The 16,792-nt window shown below is 43.8% G+C and overlaps 1 protein-coding gene across 3 annotated transcripts in view; it reads right to left on the bottom strand.

Annotated features, from left to right (window-relative positions):
* Positions 1–959: 959 nt before the first annotated feature.
* The window catches only part of LOC140104283 (histo-blood group ABO system transferase 2-like), a 49,980-nt gene continuing 34,147 nt past the window's right edge, over positions 960–16,792 (bottom strand). For all 3 annotated transcript variants that reach the window (XM_072127752.1, XM_072127753.1, XM_072127754.1), the window contains exons 4-5: positions 11,399–11,527; positions 960–1,767 (exon numbers count right to left, since the gene is read on the bottom strand). In XM_072127752.1, coding sequence (XP_071983853.1) covers positions 1,083–1,767; positions 11,399–11,527 — 814 coding nt within the window. In that variant the 3' untranslated portion in view covers positions 960–1,082. The remainder of the gene's footprint in view (positions 1,768–11,398; positions 11,528–16,792) is intronic.

Raw genomic sequence — 16,792 nt, 5'->3', positions numbered from 1 at the left:
GATGACGTCCGCTGTAATAGAAGTATATAGGTGGTGCTCAGCGTGCAGCTAAAGACAGTCTGATAAACCACATAAAGAGAAAAGAAAAACGCGGCCACTCACCATAAAAAACTTCTTCTTTATTTCATCTTCAGATAAAAGGTACAGTGGCACAAGCAGGTCAGGATAGAGGTGGGAGCAGGGGGTAACAAAAGGCGACAGCCGTTTCGCGCCGTCCGGCTAGAGAAAGCGCTGAACGGCACGAAACGGCTGTCGCCTTTTGTTACCCCCTGCTCCCACCTCTATCCTGACCTGCTTGTGCCACTGTACCTTTTATCTGAAGATGAAATAAAGAAGAAGTTTTTTATGGTGAGTGGCCGCGTTTTTCTTTTCTCTTTATGTGGTTGTTGTTCATACAATTGCAGATTTTCATGGGGGTCCCCTTTCGGGATTCATTGCTTTGATTTCATTCATTGGTATAACCTTTCAGCATTTTATCATTATATCATCTTTTTCATCTTGTGCAGCTAGGGGAGTGTTATTCCAGTAGGGGGAGCTGGAGGCTTGTAGGGATGACCAGCACTATCATATGCTAGGTCTCCCTGCTGGATTGGTTTTGTGTGTTGTTCACACTTTAAAATGTTTTTATTGTCTTTTTGTGTCGCAGTGTATTATGGTATCAATAAAATTTGTTTATATTTCATTTTGGGTCCTATAGCATACTTCTTTTTTTTCTTGTGAGTTTAGTATACTCACCTGAGCACACAGCCACGCGCTGGAGAGGAGGAGGGTGAGCCCTGTTTAGCCCTCCCCACTCCATAGCGGGCATGGTGTCCGGCCATAAACAGTTAGGTAAGGTGGCACATATAGACGTTTATAGGGACCAATATCTACATATACGTCCCCACAACATCCAAGGGCCTTACTGACAACATCGTGCAGCAAGTATTAAGTCAAGGACAAAAGAATAAGTCAAAGGATAAAAGAGTCAAAAATAGAAATGACACACATAACAAGCCTTACAATGAATACCCCAAAATTCTGATAAAGTCCCAAGCAATGTTGATTGTCCCTTAATTATTAAATATTTATGTGATTGTATCCTAGTTCCTCACTTCTTGGTGGTTTTTGTGCACAGCTAAGAACCTCCTTCTCTTGATGTATTCTCCACTAGGTAGGTTATTGTCCCAGAGGTATTCAGGTGAAAGTATCTTGGTCGGTTTGTTGTATAAAAGATACCTGTTAATATGAGATTCCTCTTGCCAAATAGCTTCAATTTTGTTTTTCCTGTCCTCTTCTATACCCTTATGGCATGCCAAATGTAGTTTGTATATTTCATCCACTTTTCCACCATAGAAGGCAGCTGGGTAATAGAAGTCTCCCTGTCCATGTGGGATATAGGCTGCAGAAATTGGTCTACGTTCATAAGTAAATCCCTCTGGTTCAGAAAGAAAAAATCCTGGATGGAGTGTAGCCACCAGGTCTCCAAGTATTTCCACTCCTACATGATCATTGAATACCATATCCACATCAGCACACACCAGGTAGTCAATCTCTTTGGGCATACGCTCCTTGGCAAAAGCTGTTAGGATTTCCATTCTTCTCATGACCACATCCTGCCAACGTTTGTCAGCAGTCACATCGTGAAGCTGTAAGGTACGGCCTTCAGCTATTTTGGGTTTGACTACATCATTGACCTTGTCCGTGAACACATAGTAAGTAACATTGTGACCAACCATGAAGTAACGTTCTGCAGACTCTAGGAATGGCAGGAGAAACCGAATATACCTGAAAAGGAACACATTTCCGTCATTACTACTATAACAGGCTTTAACTTTAGTCTTCCAAAAAATGTGTGCTTTTCATAGAAAAATTTCTGAAAAGCATTAAATTTGTAAAGTAAACCAGTCACCAGGAACCTCAGTTTCACTAAGGACAGGTTGCAGAAGCCCATCACACCTGCAGTGCAACTATGTCTTTCTGCCTTCTCTGTGCTGCAGACTCCTCTGCTTTCAGCCCCCACTTTTGTGCTCCTGTACAGCTCCTCCCTCTCCAACCCCACTGATGTCAGCTCACCAGGCTGTGAGCTCTGTTACTGTGTCATCAAGGGTCACTCCAATGCAGCGGCACCTGATATTTATACAAAATGCATCATGACAAACCGGCAAGGTGAGCATATTTAACCTTAACTTTCTGCTATGCACTACTGCTTAAAAGTTGAGGGTCACTTAGAAATTTTCTTAATTTTGAAAGAAAGCACAACTTTCTTTCAATGAAACCTAACATTAAATGTAGCATAAATACACTCTATACATTGTTTATGTGGTAAATGAATTTTATTATCGTTTTGCAATATCTACATAGATGTATGTAGGCCCATTGCCAACAACAACTACTGCAGTGGTTAAATGGTACATTGTGTTTGCTATTTGTGTAAGAAGGCTAATGAATGTTTAAAAAACCCTTCAAGGGGGCGTGCCCGGAAGCCGATGTGAGCGGACGCACAGATAGTGAGCTCCGCATCACCAGCGCTACTTCAGCACAAAACAAGCGGACCCGACTCACCTCGCAATGGGGAACCGGAGGGGACCATCGGCGGGGAGGTCCAGGAGTGATGAGAGGCCGCCGCCAACCCAGCCGGCGGCGGACTTCTTCAAAAAAAGAAGCGCGGAAGTGCCGGCGGGGAATGGCAAGATGGCGCCGGCCCGAGCCAGCCACGGGGCGCCACTTCCGGCGCTGCGACACAGCGCACACAAGGAGCCGCAGAACCCGTGTGAAGGGCTCGAGCCTCTACCTCGGCACCGGAGTGCAGATGACAAGGTGGGGGAAAAGTCCAGCTCCCTTACTGGACCCGGAGAAAGGTCAGAGGTAGCTCCCCGACACCCTAGCTACATATATAGCCAACAGAAGGCCTCCCCTCCACAGCCTGGCTCCCCAGCTACAACATTAACCCCTCCAACACCGGGGTACCAGCTCCCATTAAGTGAAGGAGACAGCCATTCACCAGCCCCTGACCTGGGACCACAAATCCTGCACCCCTCACTGCCTCCCTCCCCTGCCCTACAGCACACATTGTGTCCCCCAGATGTCTCAACCAGTCAAAAGCTGGAAGTATCATATGCTGCTGCACTGCGAAAAAGCACATTTTATGCCACTCAAGCTCAATTAAGCTCTCCAGTTGGAGATGGATGTATACAGCAAGCACAGGAATCCCTGACCTCTCCACCGGCCTCCCCGCATCTGTATTCTTCGATCCCTTCACAAATCTCTCCACCCTTGCATGACCTGTTATGGCTTTATATCCAACAAATGCCCACCAAGCAAGATTTCAGGGAGCTGATAGAGGAAGTGAAGGAAACTTGCCGGCAAGAAATTGCAACAGTCCATAAAGAAGTTCAACAAGTGGTGCAGAGAGTGGATGTACTTGAAAACGACCACAATCTGGCTAGAACAGCGGTTTCCACTCTACAACAGCAGGTTTCAATGCAAGACTCCATTATTAGAGACCTGAGAAGGCACATAGAAGATCTAGATAATAGAGGTCGCCGACACAACATTAGAATCCGTGGCATTCCAGAACAACAGGGAGAGGAGAATGTTCAAGGCTACCTACAACACCTCTTCAACACTATCCTTGACAGACCGCTAGACACCCCCATTAAGATGGACAGAGCTCACAGGGCACTGCGCCCTAAGACGGCAGGTCCTCCCCGAGATGTTATTTGCCATGTGAATGACTTCATGTTAAAAGAGGAAATAATGAAGCGGTCTCGCTTGATGAAATCCATCTCTTTTTTGGGGGCTAAACTCCAACTATACCAAGATCTCTCCTGGATTACGCTACAACAGTGCAGAGCCCTGAAACCGCTCTTGGACCTCCTAAGAGAACAAGGCATACCTTACCGCTGGGGCTTTCCATTTAGCCTGACGGCAAGAAAGGATGGTCGTTCAGCCGTCCTGCGATATTCAGAAGATCTTTCCAGCTCACCCTCCCGGATCTCCCGGACTGGCCTCAACATCTCCCTCCTACGTGGCAACAGGTCCGACCGTCAAAGAAGAGACAGAGGGCCCTGGACAATGGGAGTAGACAGTCCAATGGACGATAAGTATCGACAAAATATTGCCATTCTCCTTCTGATGTATATTGATATATGCTCGGGTTAATCCTAATCCTTATATGTTAAATCTAATTGGCTCTAACTCTCTAGTTGTTGTACCTATAGTCTTTACTAATGCATAGGTTAATTACCATAAAGGTTACCATAGTTTAACTACATGTCGGTGTCCAGCATAAGGGCTCAGGGATGCGGGTTCATCCAGATGTTACTGTTCCGTTATCCATTTGGTATTCCGGTGTACGTTTACCTCCCCAAGGGTAAATCTTCCCAAAGAGGTTTGCTCCCGGTAACTGACAATGTCAGCCCCGGAGAAATGTTGGACTACACTTCGGAAGATTTACGGCGAGACCTGCCGTAGGCTACCCTCGCTTTTGCAATTGTTATATGTTAATGTTGTTTTATTTTTGTTTTTGGTTTTACTTCATGTGTTGGTCCATGAGTCTCTATACAAGTTGTCTCCCAATCCACCCAACCGTGTGACGGAAACAGAACCCGGCCGAGCTCCCCCGGGAGGCTCGAAGGCCGCGATTCCGTCACCTACAAAAAATTTCCATATAGCTGACAGGCTAACTTACACAGATTATGGTTAAAATACTTTCCCTAAACACTAAAGGTCTCAATTCAGATGTGAAAAGGCGGCTTCTTCTGAAAGAATAACGCCAGGCCAAAGCAGACATAGTGTTCCTCCAAGAAACACATTTCACATCCACGAGTTCCTTTCACTTTGCCAACCACTGGTATCCCGTGTCTTTCTTGGCTAATGCTCCCACTAAGAAGGCAGGTGTAGCTATTCTTATTTCTAGGCATTGCCCATTTCAGCTAACGGAAACCGTAGCAGATCCCCACGGCAGATATATCATAATTAAGGGATCACTCATGAACATTCACATGACACTATGTAATATTTATGCTCCAAACTCCAGCCAGCTCCCCTTTCTCAATAAGGTCCTTTCTGGATTAGCATCTGATCAACACGAACTTTTATTGGTGGGTGGTGACTTTATGTGGTGTTCTCGGACAGTGTAGATCGCCTATCAGTCCCGGCCCGCCCGACACCTCAGGGGACGAAAACGTTAGCTACAGGGTTCCGCCGTTTGATCCGTAAAAGCTCACTGTATGACCTATGGAGAGTGAATAACCCGACGGCCAGGAACTTTACATTTTATTCCCCCCCACATAGGACTCATACGCGAATAGACTATTTTTTTGGCAACTACCTGACATTACGAGCCCTAGGGGATGCTGAAATTGGCCAAATAACATGGTCAGACCATGACCCGATCTCCCTGGACCTGAGGTTGGAAGATACCCCACTTAGATCTCCCCACTGGCGTCTTAATGAAACCCTCCTTTCTTCCCCACTCTCAAGAGAATCCCTGAGGACGGTTTTGATTAATTATTTTAAGGAAAACACCCCGACGGCGCCATCCATCCCAATTCTATGTTAGGCCCACAAAACAGTTTTTAAAGGCGAGGCTATATCTATAGCCACTAAGATAAAAAGAGATAGATTACTCAATTACTCTAGATATAAACAGAATCTTAGACAGGCTGAAAGAGAACTAGCCACCTCCCCTACACCTTCCCTACTACGACGAATCCAGGTTCTACGTTCTAAACTACGGGAGTTAGACCTTTTAGATGCGGAGCGCATGATAAAATACTCTAAACGGAAATTCTACGAATTCGGTAATAAGGCTCACACACTACTGGCCCGTCAGCTTAGACATAAATCATCCTCCCAAGCCCCCTTTGCCATAAGAGATAAAAAGGGTATTATGCATTACCATCCCTCCAAAATAGCTGAACTATTCCACACCTATTATTCCGCTCTTTACTCTCTAGACTCCCCTTCGCCATCTTCATCTTTAGAGCAAACGCTACACTAGATCACTACCTGTCTCAATGCTCTCTTCCCCAGCTGTCGTCTGAGGCACTGACTCACCTGAATCAAGCCATCACGGCAGAGGAAATAGAGGATACAATAAAGAATTTGCCCGGGGGTAAGGCGGGTTTACGTACCTATATTATAAGACGTTCCTCCCTCTCTTGCTCCCTAATATGACTGAACTCTTCAATGGATTTCTCCAGGGCGAGCCAGTTCCTCAGACGATGCTATCCTCACATATCACAGTAATCCCCAAACAGGGAAAAGACCCATCTGAGTGCTCTAGCTATAGGCCCATTAGTTTGCTGAATGCCGACCTCAAAATTTTCACCAAACTACTGGCTAACAGACTAGGCGATTGGCTCCCGAATTTGGTACATAAAGACCAAGTCGGGTTCGTTAAATTTAGGCAAGCAGGGGACAACACGCGTCGCACCATCGATTTAATAGATGTGGTCCAAAAAACAAAATCAGAGGCTCTACTCGTTAGTCTTGACGCAGAAAAAGCCTTTGATCGGTTAAATTGGCAGTTCATGTTCAGAACCCTTGCTCGTTTTGGTTTCCGAGGACCATTCATAAAGGCGCTACATGGTTTGTATACCTCACCTACGGCGCAAGTTAGGCTTACTCATGCCCATTCTCCTTCCTTACCTATTCGAAACAGGACACGCCAGGGCTGCCCCTTATCCCCCTTGTTGTATGTCCTGAGTATTGAGCCCTTAGCAGCTCTTATTCGTAACTGCCCCGATATTAAGGGTATTCAAGTAAGGGATAAGCAGTTTAAAATAGCTCTGTTCGCAGACGACATTTTACTCACCATCACAGACCCCGTGATATCACTACCAAATTTGCACTCGATTATTACAGAATATAGTGTAATGTCAGGATATAAGATAAACCATGCGAAGTCTGAAGCCCTGCCTTTGAACTTGTCTGTCTCACTACTGCAGACCCTACAGGATAATTTCCACTACTCCTGGTGTAGCTCGTCTCTTAAATACTTGGGGACAAAACTTACGCCATTAATATCCTCCCTATATAAAGAAAATTTTCCCCCTTTAATCCAGGATGTTAGGAAACAACTCCAGAGCTGGCGCCCCTTATACTTATCCTTACTAGGTAAAATAGCGGCGATTAAGATGTCTGTCCTGCCCAGGTTTCTCTATCTATTTGAGACCCTTCCGGTTCGAGTTCCAGTAGCTGCCTTACGCACAATCCAAACACTGTTTTTGGACTTCTTGTGGAACTCCAAGAGGCATAGAATTCCTAAAACAGTGCTGGTAGCGCCAAAGTCTAAAGGTGGATTAGGTCTACCGGACATAACCTTGTACTACTATGCAACCCATCTATGCCATATTACCTCTTGGACTTCCCTGCCTGCCTTTAATAGGTGGACAGAGGTTGAGAAGCTTTGGATAGCTCCAACACATCCTAGCGCCTTAGTTTGGGGACCACCTATAGAGATTCCATCTAAATCTTTGCTGGCCCCAATGTCCTTTACTAGAGAGATATGGCGTAGATGTCGCATTAGATACTCCTTGGCTACGTTGAAGTCACCTTTGACCCCCTTTCTTTATACGCCAAACCTACCTCAGAGCCTGAAGTCCGATTTCGTGGAATTCTGGAAACCCATGCAGGCCTTTCACATAAAAGACGTTGCCCATTCGACGTCAAAACAGCTCCTTACCCTCTCAGATCTCTGCGCGGCGTCTGACCAGTTTAGCCAAGTAACAGACTCCTACCCTCTAATTTACCGATTTTGCTCCCAGACATTAGGCTCTACTATAGTACCACCCCTCACAGACTTTGAGAGGATTTGTCTTAGGAGCTCCTCATCTAAGGGTTTGATTTCTGACCTTTACGCCCTACTACTGACCCAGACGTACTCAGAACCAATTCAACATGCATATATGCAAAGGTGGGAAGACTGGCTGGGGAGACGGTTACCGGAACCCATTTGGAAAGCTATATGGGACAGGGCCCCTAAAGGTTCCTTATCAGCATTATACAAGGAGAACCAGTATAAAATCCTTATGCAGTGGTATCACACCCCAGCACTGCTTCATAAACTAAATCCACAAATACCAGATGATTGTTGGAGGTGTGATGCACATGGAGCTTCCATGTTTCATATTTTCTGGGACTGCCCCCATATACAACCCTTTTGGAGCGAGGTCCAAAATGTGTTGGGAAAAACTCTTGGAGTCACACTTGAGAAAGACCCTGTCGCTTTCCTTTTAGGCCTCCCTCCTAGCAATCTGAGCAAACCTCACTCTAAATTGTTTCTACATATACTTTGTGCCGCGAAGACCCTGATCTCTGCTTACTGGAAGCGAGTCGCTCCCCCTTCACAATTGGATCTATGTGCCCGCATACGCCATATGCGGACATTGGAATCCATGACTGCGACCCTACAGGAAAGGTCGGATCACTTTCTTAAAGTCTGGTCCCCTTGGGATGCGATTGGTGACAACTTTCCCTATTAAACTATATCTTTAACCGCTTAGAGGCTCATGGACATGTTAGGTTGAACTTTTTGTATAGTTGGACCCATGGAAAAGTTATTTTTTTAAATTCTTCTTTCCTAAGGTCCGTGTTTACCTCTGTGCTATTTATGTTTGTAATACTGTATGTAAATCTGATTAACAGGCACTACTGTAAGCGGCGGGCTCTTGCTGTCCTGTCATTGATCACGATCTCTGAATGGTGGCAAGACACCCCTTCTTTCTTCTTTTTTTTCAGAACAGATGTATCTGACCTACGATCCTTTAGCTTAAAGAGTCTAGATGGGTCCTGCGCGACCCGGAAGTGATTATTTGCCTTATAATACTAGATATGTCTTTGTTCCCCCCATAATGTACATGTCTGTTTTTATTATTCTTGGTTAAATAATAAAAAGTAAGTTGGAAAAAAAAAAAAAAAAACCCTTCAAAACCTGTATTCAAGTATGATAGCACCATTGAAAACAGTTTGGCTGATTAGAGAAGCTATAAAACTGACCTTCCTTTGACCAGGTTAAAAATCTGGAGCATCACATTTGTTTGTTCTATGAAACTCTCAAAATTGCCAGGAAAAAAAGGACTGTGAAACTCGACTAGTCTATTGTTGTTCTTAGCAATGAAGGCCATTCCATGCGACAAATTGCCAAGAGACTGAAGATTTTAGCTCCCTTTAAAAGAGAGCACAAACATTATCTAACCAGAGTAGAAAGAGAAGTGGGATGCCCCGCTGCACAACTAAGCAACAAGACAAGTACATAAGAGTCTCTTGTTTGTGAAACCGATGAAGGTCCTCAACTGACAACTTCATTAAATAGTATCCGCCAAATGCCAGTGTCAGCCTCTACAGTGAAGAGGTGACTCCACCTCTTCACTGTAGAGGCTGACACTGGCATTTGGCCTTTAGGGCAGAGTGGCAAAGAAAAAGCCATATCTGAGACTGGCAAAAGATTAATATGGGAAAAAAGAACACGGACATTGGAAGATTGGGGAAAAGGGTTATAGAAAGACGGATCTACGTTTGAGGTGTTTGGATCACACAGAAGAACATTTGTAAGATACAGACAACTGAAAAAATGTTGGAAGATGCCTGATGCCATCTGTTGAGCATGGTGGACGTCATGTGATGGTTTGTGGTTGCTGTGGTGCTGGTAAAGTGGGAGATTTGTAGAAGGTGTAAATAAGGTAGGCTATCACTCATTTATGCAACGCCATGCCATACCCTGTGGACAGCGCTTGGTTGGACAGAATTTCTCCCTACAACAGTACAATCACCCAAAGCACCTCCAAAGTATACATGAACTATTTAGGGAAGAAGAAGCCACTGCTATTCTATCTGTATTGGAGTGACAGCTTAGTCACCAGATCTCAACCCCATTGAGCTGTAGGAGCAGCTTGACCCTTTGGTACGCAAAAATTGCCCTTCAAGCCAATCCAACTTGTAGGAGAAGCTTCTGGAAGCATGGGGTGACATTTCTCCAGATTACCTCAGCAAATTAACAGCTAGAATATCAAAGGTCTGCAGTGTTGTAATTGCAGAAAAGGGAGCATTCTCTGATGAAAAGCAAAGTTTTAAGAAGAAAATTATTATTTCAAATGAAAAATAAAATATGTTGAAATCTTGATTTATTATAGTGGAATATGTGCTAATAAATTGGCTCCTAGGAAGATTTGACTCCAAATGATCAACATTTGGAAACCATCTATACAACATTAGCCTAATAATAACCCTATCATGAAATCCACAGCTACTAAAAAATGAGGTCCTTACTAAATAATACCATTTACAAGCCAATTTTACCAGGAATCAGTACACCATGTGAAGGTCCTCAAGACTGTAAGAAGTAAAGATCAATGGTGACTATTTCAAGGTTATACAAGGTTGGGGTATCTTGTATACATTGAAGCAGCACAACACAGCCTTATACTGAATGTCTAAAAAGTAGGAAGAGCAAGGACCTCTGAAATACTGAACTGTTGATTCTTAAGAATTACAGTGGCTATTACAAATTAGAGTAAATTAAGAGAAAGACTTTAATTTTGCTTTGTATCTGGTTTCAAGGTTCTGCAATGATTCATGTTGGAATCAATGTAGAGAAGAAAGTCCTCGATCTATTCACCTGTTTACACATTACTTGACCTTCATCAGTTTTGTATGTGAACTTCCGCCATATTAAAGGCAAGAGTAACTACTGCTCAAGCTCACTGGCTTTCAGGAATAAGGCCTATTTATGGAAGACTAACCAAAGTCTTACCTTACTATTGGATTATAGTGAGGAAACAGAAGTGTTATTATGGTGACCACATTGAAACACAAAATGATGTAATAGAAATAATCTACAGAACAAGAACATTTCTATGACCTATGTCCCTGCATCATTTCTTGTCCTTTAAGTGCGATGGAGGAAGCATCATTTTGTTCCATTTTGTCTGAACACTTGTGTATTCCTTTCCAAGAAGCCTTGATTGATTTCTACCTCACTCTTCAGTCTCCTGTGATCTCTACTCAGCTTTACTAACAATTAATTCTCTGTGATGGACAGAAACTCTCCCCATTGCGGACCTGCCTTTATTCAGAGAACTGATCCAATAATATTCTGGACCAGGGCTCTGCCTTGCGATTTGTATTGTCTTTGTCTCTATTTTTGCACTTAAACGTTTGAAGGGAAGGTCGACGAGTTGTCTATTACACCCTGGGGTAGGTAAAGCAATTAGGCAGGGACAGTTGAAAAGGAGGCTTAGTTTCAGGGCCCACTGTTTTTGTCTGTTTCACTAATCAGTTTCCTGACCCTGTTTATATTGTAACATTACTTGTATGGTCTTGTTTTGCTATTTTGTGTGCACACAATATCCTAACTTGGTTGAGAGAAAATAATTTATGTAATTATATGCAGTTAGTTATGCAAAATACTTACTTTTTTACTCCAAATACAGAGAGCCCAATTCTTGTATCTTTGTGTTGAGCATCTAACACAGTAATATTAAACGTTCCATTCCAAATGATAGGGGCAAGCCAGGGAGTGAGGACATTCAAAGCCCTTTTTCTATTGAAAAATAAAGCAAAAATAAATAACATTAAAAATGACAATGAGTAAACATCGGGCACATTAAAGGCTTTATAACTAAATATAATTAGCTCCTTAATGTACGCTCTGTACCCTAAAAAACCTGAAATGTAGATATTCTTTCTAATTTATTAAAAGTATTCAGCCCCTTCGCTAAGTATTAAGTAGAAGCAGCTTTTGAGCTAGTACAGCCAAGAGTCTTCTTGGAAATGTGTTTTTCACTCCTGGATTTGGGGATCCTCTGCCTCTTCCTTGCAGATCCTCTCCAGTTTCCTCAGGTTGGATGGTGAACGTTGGTGGAAGCCACTTTCCAGCCTCTCCAGAGATGCTCATTTGGGCTTAGGTCCGGGCTCTGGCTGGGCCAGTCAGGAATGGTCACAGAGATGTTCTGAAGCCTCTGCTTTGTTATTTTAGCTCTGTGCTTAGGGTCATTGTCTTGTTGGAAGGGGAACCTTCCACCCAGTCTGAGGTCCAGAGCATCTGGAAGAGGTTATCATCCAGGATATTTGTGTACTTGGCCCCATTCATCTTTCCTTCAATTACAACCAGTGGTCCTGTCCCTGCCCCCATAGCATGATGCTGCCACCACCATGTGTCACTGCTGGGATTGTATTTGGCAGGTGATGAGCAGTTCCTGGTTTTCTCCACACATAACACTTAAAATTATCACCAGAAAGTTTAATTTATTTCTTATTTCTCTGGGAGTCCTACATGTGTTTTGCACACTGTATGCAGCTTTCATATATCTTGCACTGAGGAAAGGCTTCCATCAGCAGACTCTGCCATAAAGCCCCGACTGCAGTGATAGGTGACTCCCATCTCCCTACTTGATCTCTGGAGCTCAACCTCAGTAAGCTTGGGGTTCTTCTTTACCTCACTCATCGTGGCTCTTCTCCCACAATTGTGGGCGTCTAGCAAAGATTGGTGGTGAATGGTGATTGGTGGGCTAGAGAAAAAAATGTAACTTTTACAGAATTTCTGGAGAAAATCCTATTATACTACATGCAGTCCCTGGCTTATGTATAAAATAGGTTCTTGTTGAATTTGTATAACTGAGCCCCAACATTTTTCTTGTCCTTGTGACAATTGGATTTAAAAACTTTTGGGTTGTCATTGGAGCAAGGATTAAAAATCCAGCTTCATTGCAGATAACATTTGATAATAGTTTAGACCTCCCAGTGTAGCTCTTTGGGCGAGGCTACTGTCATTTACTTTATCACTGAGCTGCAATGATCTGTAGGCCTGTATGCCTCTTATGCCTTCAGATCATTGCAACCTACGGCTAAAGTACAGTAAGTTTACCATCACCCAGAGGTCCTAGGACCACAGGATAGGTCCTAACTTGCTGATTGGTGGAAGTCTCAGTGATGGGACCCCCACATATCAAGTGACCTGGGGTCCAATGTACTCCCTGTCTCACCCCTCATAACACCACCGAGATGGCCGGAGCAGACGGTTGCGCATGCCTCGTTCATCTCTTTAAAACTTATTGCAAGTAAAGTGCATGCATGCGCGACTCGCTGCTCCGGTCATCTCGGGGAGCTGACTAGGGGTGCAATGTGGGTACATCGGACTTCTGTTCTTGCTAATTGGTGGGGTCTCAGTATTAGGACCAATATGGATCAAAAGTGTTGATCCTGTGGATAGGGACTAATTTGTGTTATGGAAAAACTCCTTTAGGTACTTACTTTTACTATTTTATGCCATTGCAATAATATATTATCTAAGGGAAGTCACAAACAATGATCAATTTTGTTGCCTGTTTCTTGCTGGTATTGTTTGGAGATTCTCATCTCTAGACTGTAGGGTATTTACAGCACTGTAAGAATCAAGGCAACAAAGCTCAAAGGAGTAGAAAGTCAGCCATCTTTATGTTAAAACAAAAAAATCCTCTAGAACGCCTTTAAAGGGGTATTCTAGGAATCCGCATAATTCATATACAAATGGGTCCTTAAAATATAAGCTAATATGTAATTAGTTGTTATTAAAATTTTTGCTCCCCTTAGCAGAAAAATGCTGATTACATAGACTGTATTGAAGAATTAAAATGCTACTGGCCCTTTAATCAGTCCGTTAATTTACTCCGCGCGGTCCGTTGCAGAGCATACACAGGACAGAAGATGACCACTGCTCACATGTCCACATCACATGTCCTGCACCGGCCTGGGCAGGTCATGTGATCACCACTACGTTTGGCTGTAGTTGGTTGGTTGCAGTGCATCCAGTGTGGCCACTGTTTTGGTGATGGGAGTTACACATCATTACTATGGTAACCAAGGAAGAAAACCTGTTAGATCATCACTGGGAGCAAAGCATAAGAGGGAGGAGCTGCTACTGAGAACTAAAGAATCTTGGGACTTGTAGTTTCCAGTGGCGGCCATCTTGGTGATCACTTTAGAGAGGCCATAACATTTTGTGAATCATAAAATCAAACTATTTAAGCTCCATTTTGTGACTAATGACATTAAGTTTTGTTACATTTATGGGTTTTTGTATCAGACGTTCATATTTCCGGAATACCCCTTTAAATCCCAACAAGAAGCTGCAAAATTATGTATATCCCGGGGGAAAAGTTAGTGACACAACATGCCTGTGGTGAAAAAGTCATAGCCAAGGCAGAAGCATTAAATTACAAGGTTGGTAATGGCTCAAGAAGAGGAATATATGTTCTTAAAGAGGTTCTGTTCCGACGATTAGCGCTCAGCGCAGTACAGCTACTGCGCGAGCGCATACTATTTTAGAAGTGTCACCACGTCGCGAGACGTGGTGACATCGGGATGAGATTTGGGTGACAGAGGCAGGAGGAGTTCCTGTCTCTGTCACCCGACCAATCAAATCGGTCCCGCCCGCCGATCGCCGTGATTGGCCAGTCAAATCTGACTGGCCAATTATGGCGATTTTAGGCTAAAAAAGGTGGTTTTAGCCCTTTCCTCTTCCTCCAGCGGCACCATTTTGGTTTGGTATCGCTGGAGAGAGGAGAGAGCGTTACTGTGTGCACCAAAATACACTTTTACACTATAAATAGTGTTCTGATCCTTATCTGATCCCTATTGTTCCCTACAAATTCCCATCCCTATCTGTTTTTTCCTGTGTCCTGTGTGTTCCCTGTGTGATCGCCTTGTGTGATCCCACGTGTCTTCCGTTTTTCCCTGTCTGTCCCTTCTGAACCCAAACGCACTTTTCAGTGCGCTGTGTTAGCGTTGTTCTGCACTGGACGCACTTTTCAGTGCGCCGTGTGAATAGCGCTGCACAGAATCTTTATCAGTCTTAGCGGTAGTTAGTTTGTCTTAGGGCAAGCTAGGTGCATTTGTAGCGCCTTTTTGCGCGGTGCACATAGGTTTTTTTAGCGCCGTAGGTGTACCCGTAGCTATTTTTTGTGTGTGCCATCTGTGCGGCTGGTCCGTGTGGTTTGGTGTGCATTATCTTTTTTTTTGTGTGCTATCTGTGCGGCTTGTCAGTGTAGTTTAGTGCGCATTATTTTTTGTGTGTGCCATCTGTGCGGCTTGTCCGTGTAGTTTGGTGTGCATTACCTTTTTTTTTGTGTGTGCTATCTGTGCGGCTTGTCCGTGTAGTTTAGTGCACATTATTTTTTTTGTGCGCTATCTGTGCGGCTTGTCCGTGTAGTTTAGTGCGCATTATTTTTTGTGTGCCATCTGTACGGCTGGTCCGTGTGGTTTGGTGTGCATTATCTTTTTTTTTTGTGTGCTATCTGTGCGGCTTGTCCGTGTAGTTTAGTGCACATTATTTTTTTTGTGTGCTATCTGTGCGGCTTGTCCGTGTAGTTTAGTGCACATTATTTTTTTTGTGTGCTATCTGTGCGGCTTGTCCGTGTAGTTTAGTGCGCATTATTTTTTCTGTGCTATCTGTGCGGCTTGTCCGTGTAGTTTAGTGCACATTATTTTTTGTGTGCCATCTGTGCGGCTTGTCCGTGTGGTTTGGTGTGCATTATCTTTTTTTTTTGTGTGCTATCTGTGCGGCTTGTCCGTGTAGTTTAGTGCACATTATTTTTTGTGTGCTATCTGTGCGGCTTGTCCGTGTAGTTTAGTGCACATTATTTTTTTTGTGTGCTATCTGTGCGGCTTGTCCGTGTAGTTTAGTGCGCATTATTTTTTTTGTGTGTTATCTGTGCGGCTTGTCCGTGTAGCTTAGTGCGCATTATTTTTTGTGTGTGCCATCTGTGCGGCTTGTCCGTGTAGTTTGGTGTGCATTATCTTTTTTTTTTGTGTGCTATCTGTGCGGCTTGTCCGTGTAGTTTAGTTCACATTATTTTTTGTGTGTGCCATCTATGCGGCTTGTCCGTGTAGTTTGGTGTGCATTATTTTTTGTGTGTGCCATCTGTGCGGCTTGTCCGTGTAGTTTGGTGTGCATTATTTTTTTTTGTGTGCTATCTGTGCGGCTTGTCCGTGTAGTTTAGTGCGCATTATTTTTTCTGTGCTATCTGTGCGGCTTGTCCGTGTAGTTTAGTGCACATTATTTTTTGTGTGCCATCTGTGCGGCTTGTCCGTGTGGTTTGGTGTGCATTATCTTTTTTTTTTGTGTGCTATCTGTGCGGCTTGTCCGTGTAGTTTAGTGCACATTATTTTTTGTGTGCTATCTGTGCGGCTTGTCCGTGTAGTTTAGTGCACATTATTTTTTTTGTGTGCTATCTGTGCGGCTTGTCCGTGTAGTTTAGTGCGCATTATTTTTTTGTGTGCTATCTGTGCGGCTTGTCCGTGTAGCTTAGTGCGCATTATTTTTTGTGTGTGCCATCTGTGCGGCTTGTCCGTGTAGTTTGGTGCGCATTATTTTTTTTTTTTGTGTGCTATCTGTGCGGCTTGTCCGTGTAGTGTAGTGCACATTATTTTTTGTGTGTGCCATCTGTGCGGCTTGTCCGTGTAGTTTGGTGTGCATTATATTTTTTTTTTGTGTGCCTGCTAGACGGTTTATCCGTGTAGTTTGGTGCACATTATCTAATTTTTCTAGTTCTATATTTTTTTTGTGTGCAATGTCTCAGAAGACATACACCGTGTTGGAGGCATATAACATGCTTGCCTCTGACACCGAGTCAGCTAGTGGGGATGATGGTCGCTTTTACTTATCATCATCCTCCTGCTCATCTTCCAGTGACCTGGAAGGACCCCCAAGAAGGCGCCGTAGGGTTCCAGGGACTTCTGCAGGAGAAGTGCCTGGGACTTCTGCAGGAGAAGTGCCTGGGACTTCTGCAGGAGAAGTTTCTGGGACTTCTGCAGGAGAAGCGTCTGGGGC

This window comes from Engystomops pustulosus, chromosome 10 (assembly GCF_040894005.1).
Source record: "Engystomops pustulosus chromosome 10, aEngPut4.maternal, whole genome shotgun sequence".
Classification (NCBI taxonomy): domain Eukaryota; kingdom Metazoa; phylum Chordata; class Amphibia; order Anura; family Leptodactylidae; genus Engystomops; species Engystomops pustulosus.
The sequence above is the reverse complement of the archived record's forward strand: the minus strand, read 5'-3'. Positions and strand labels throughout refer to the sequence as shown.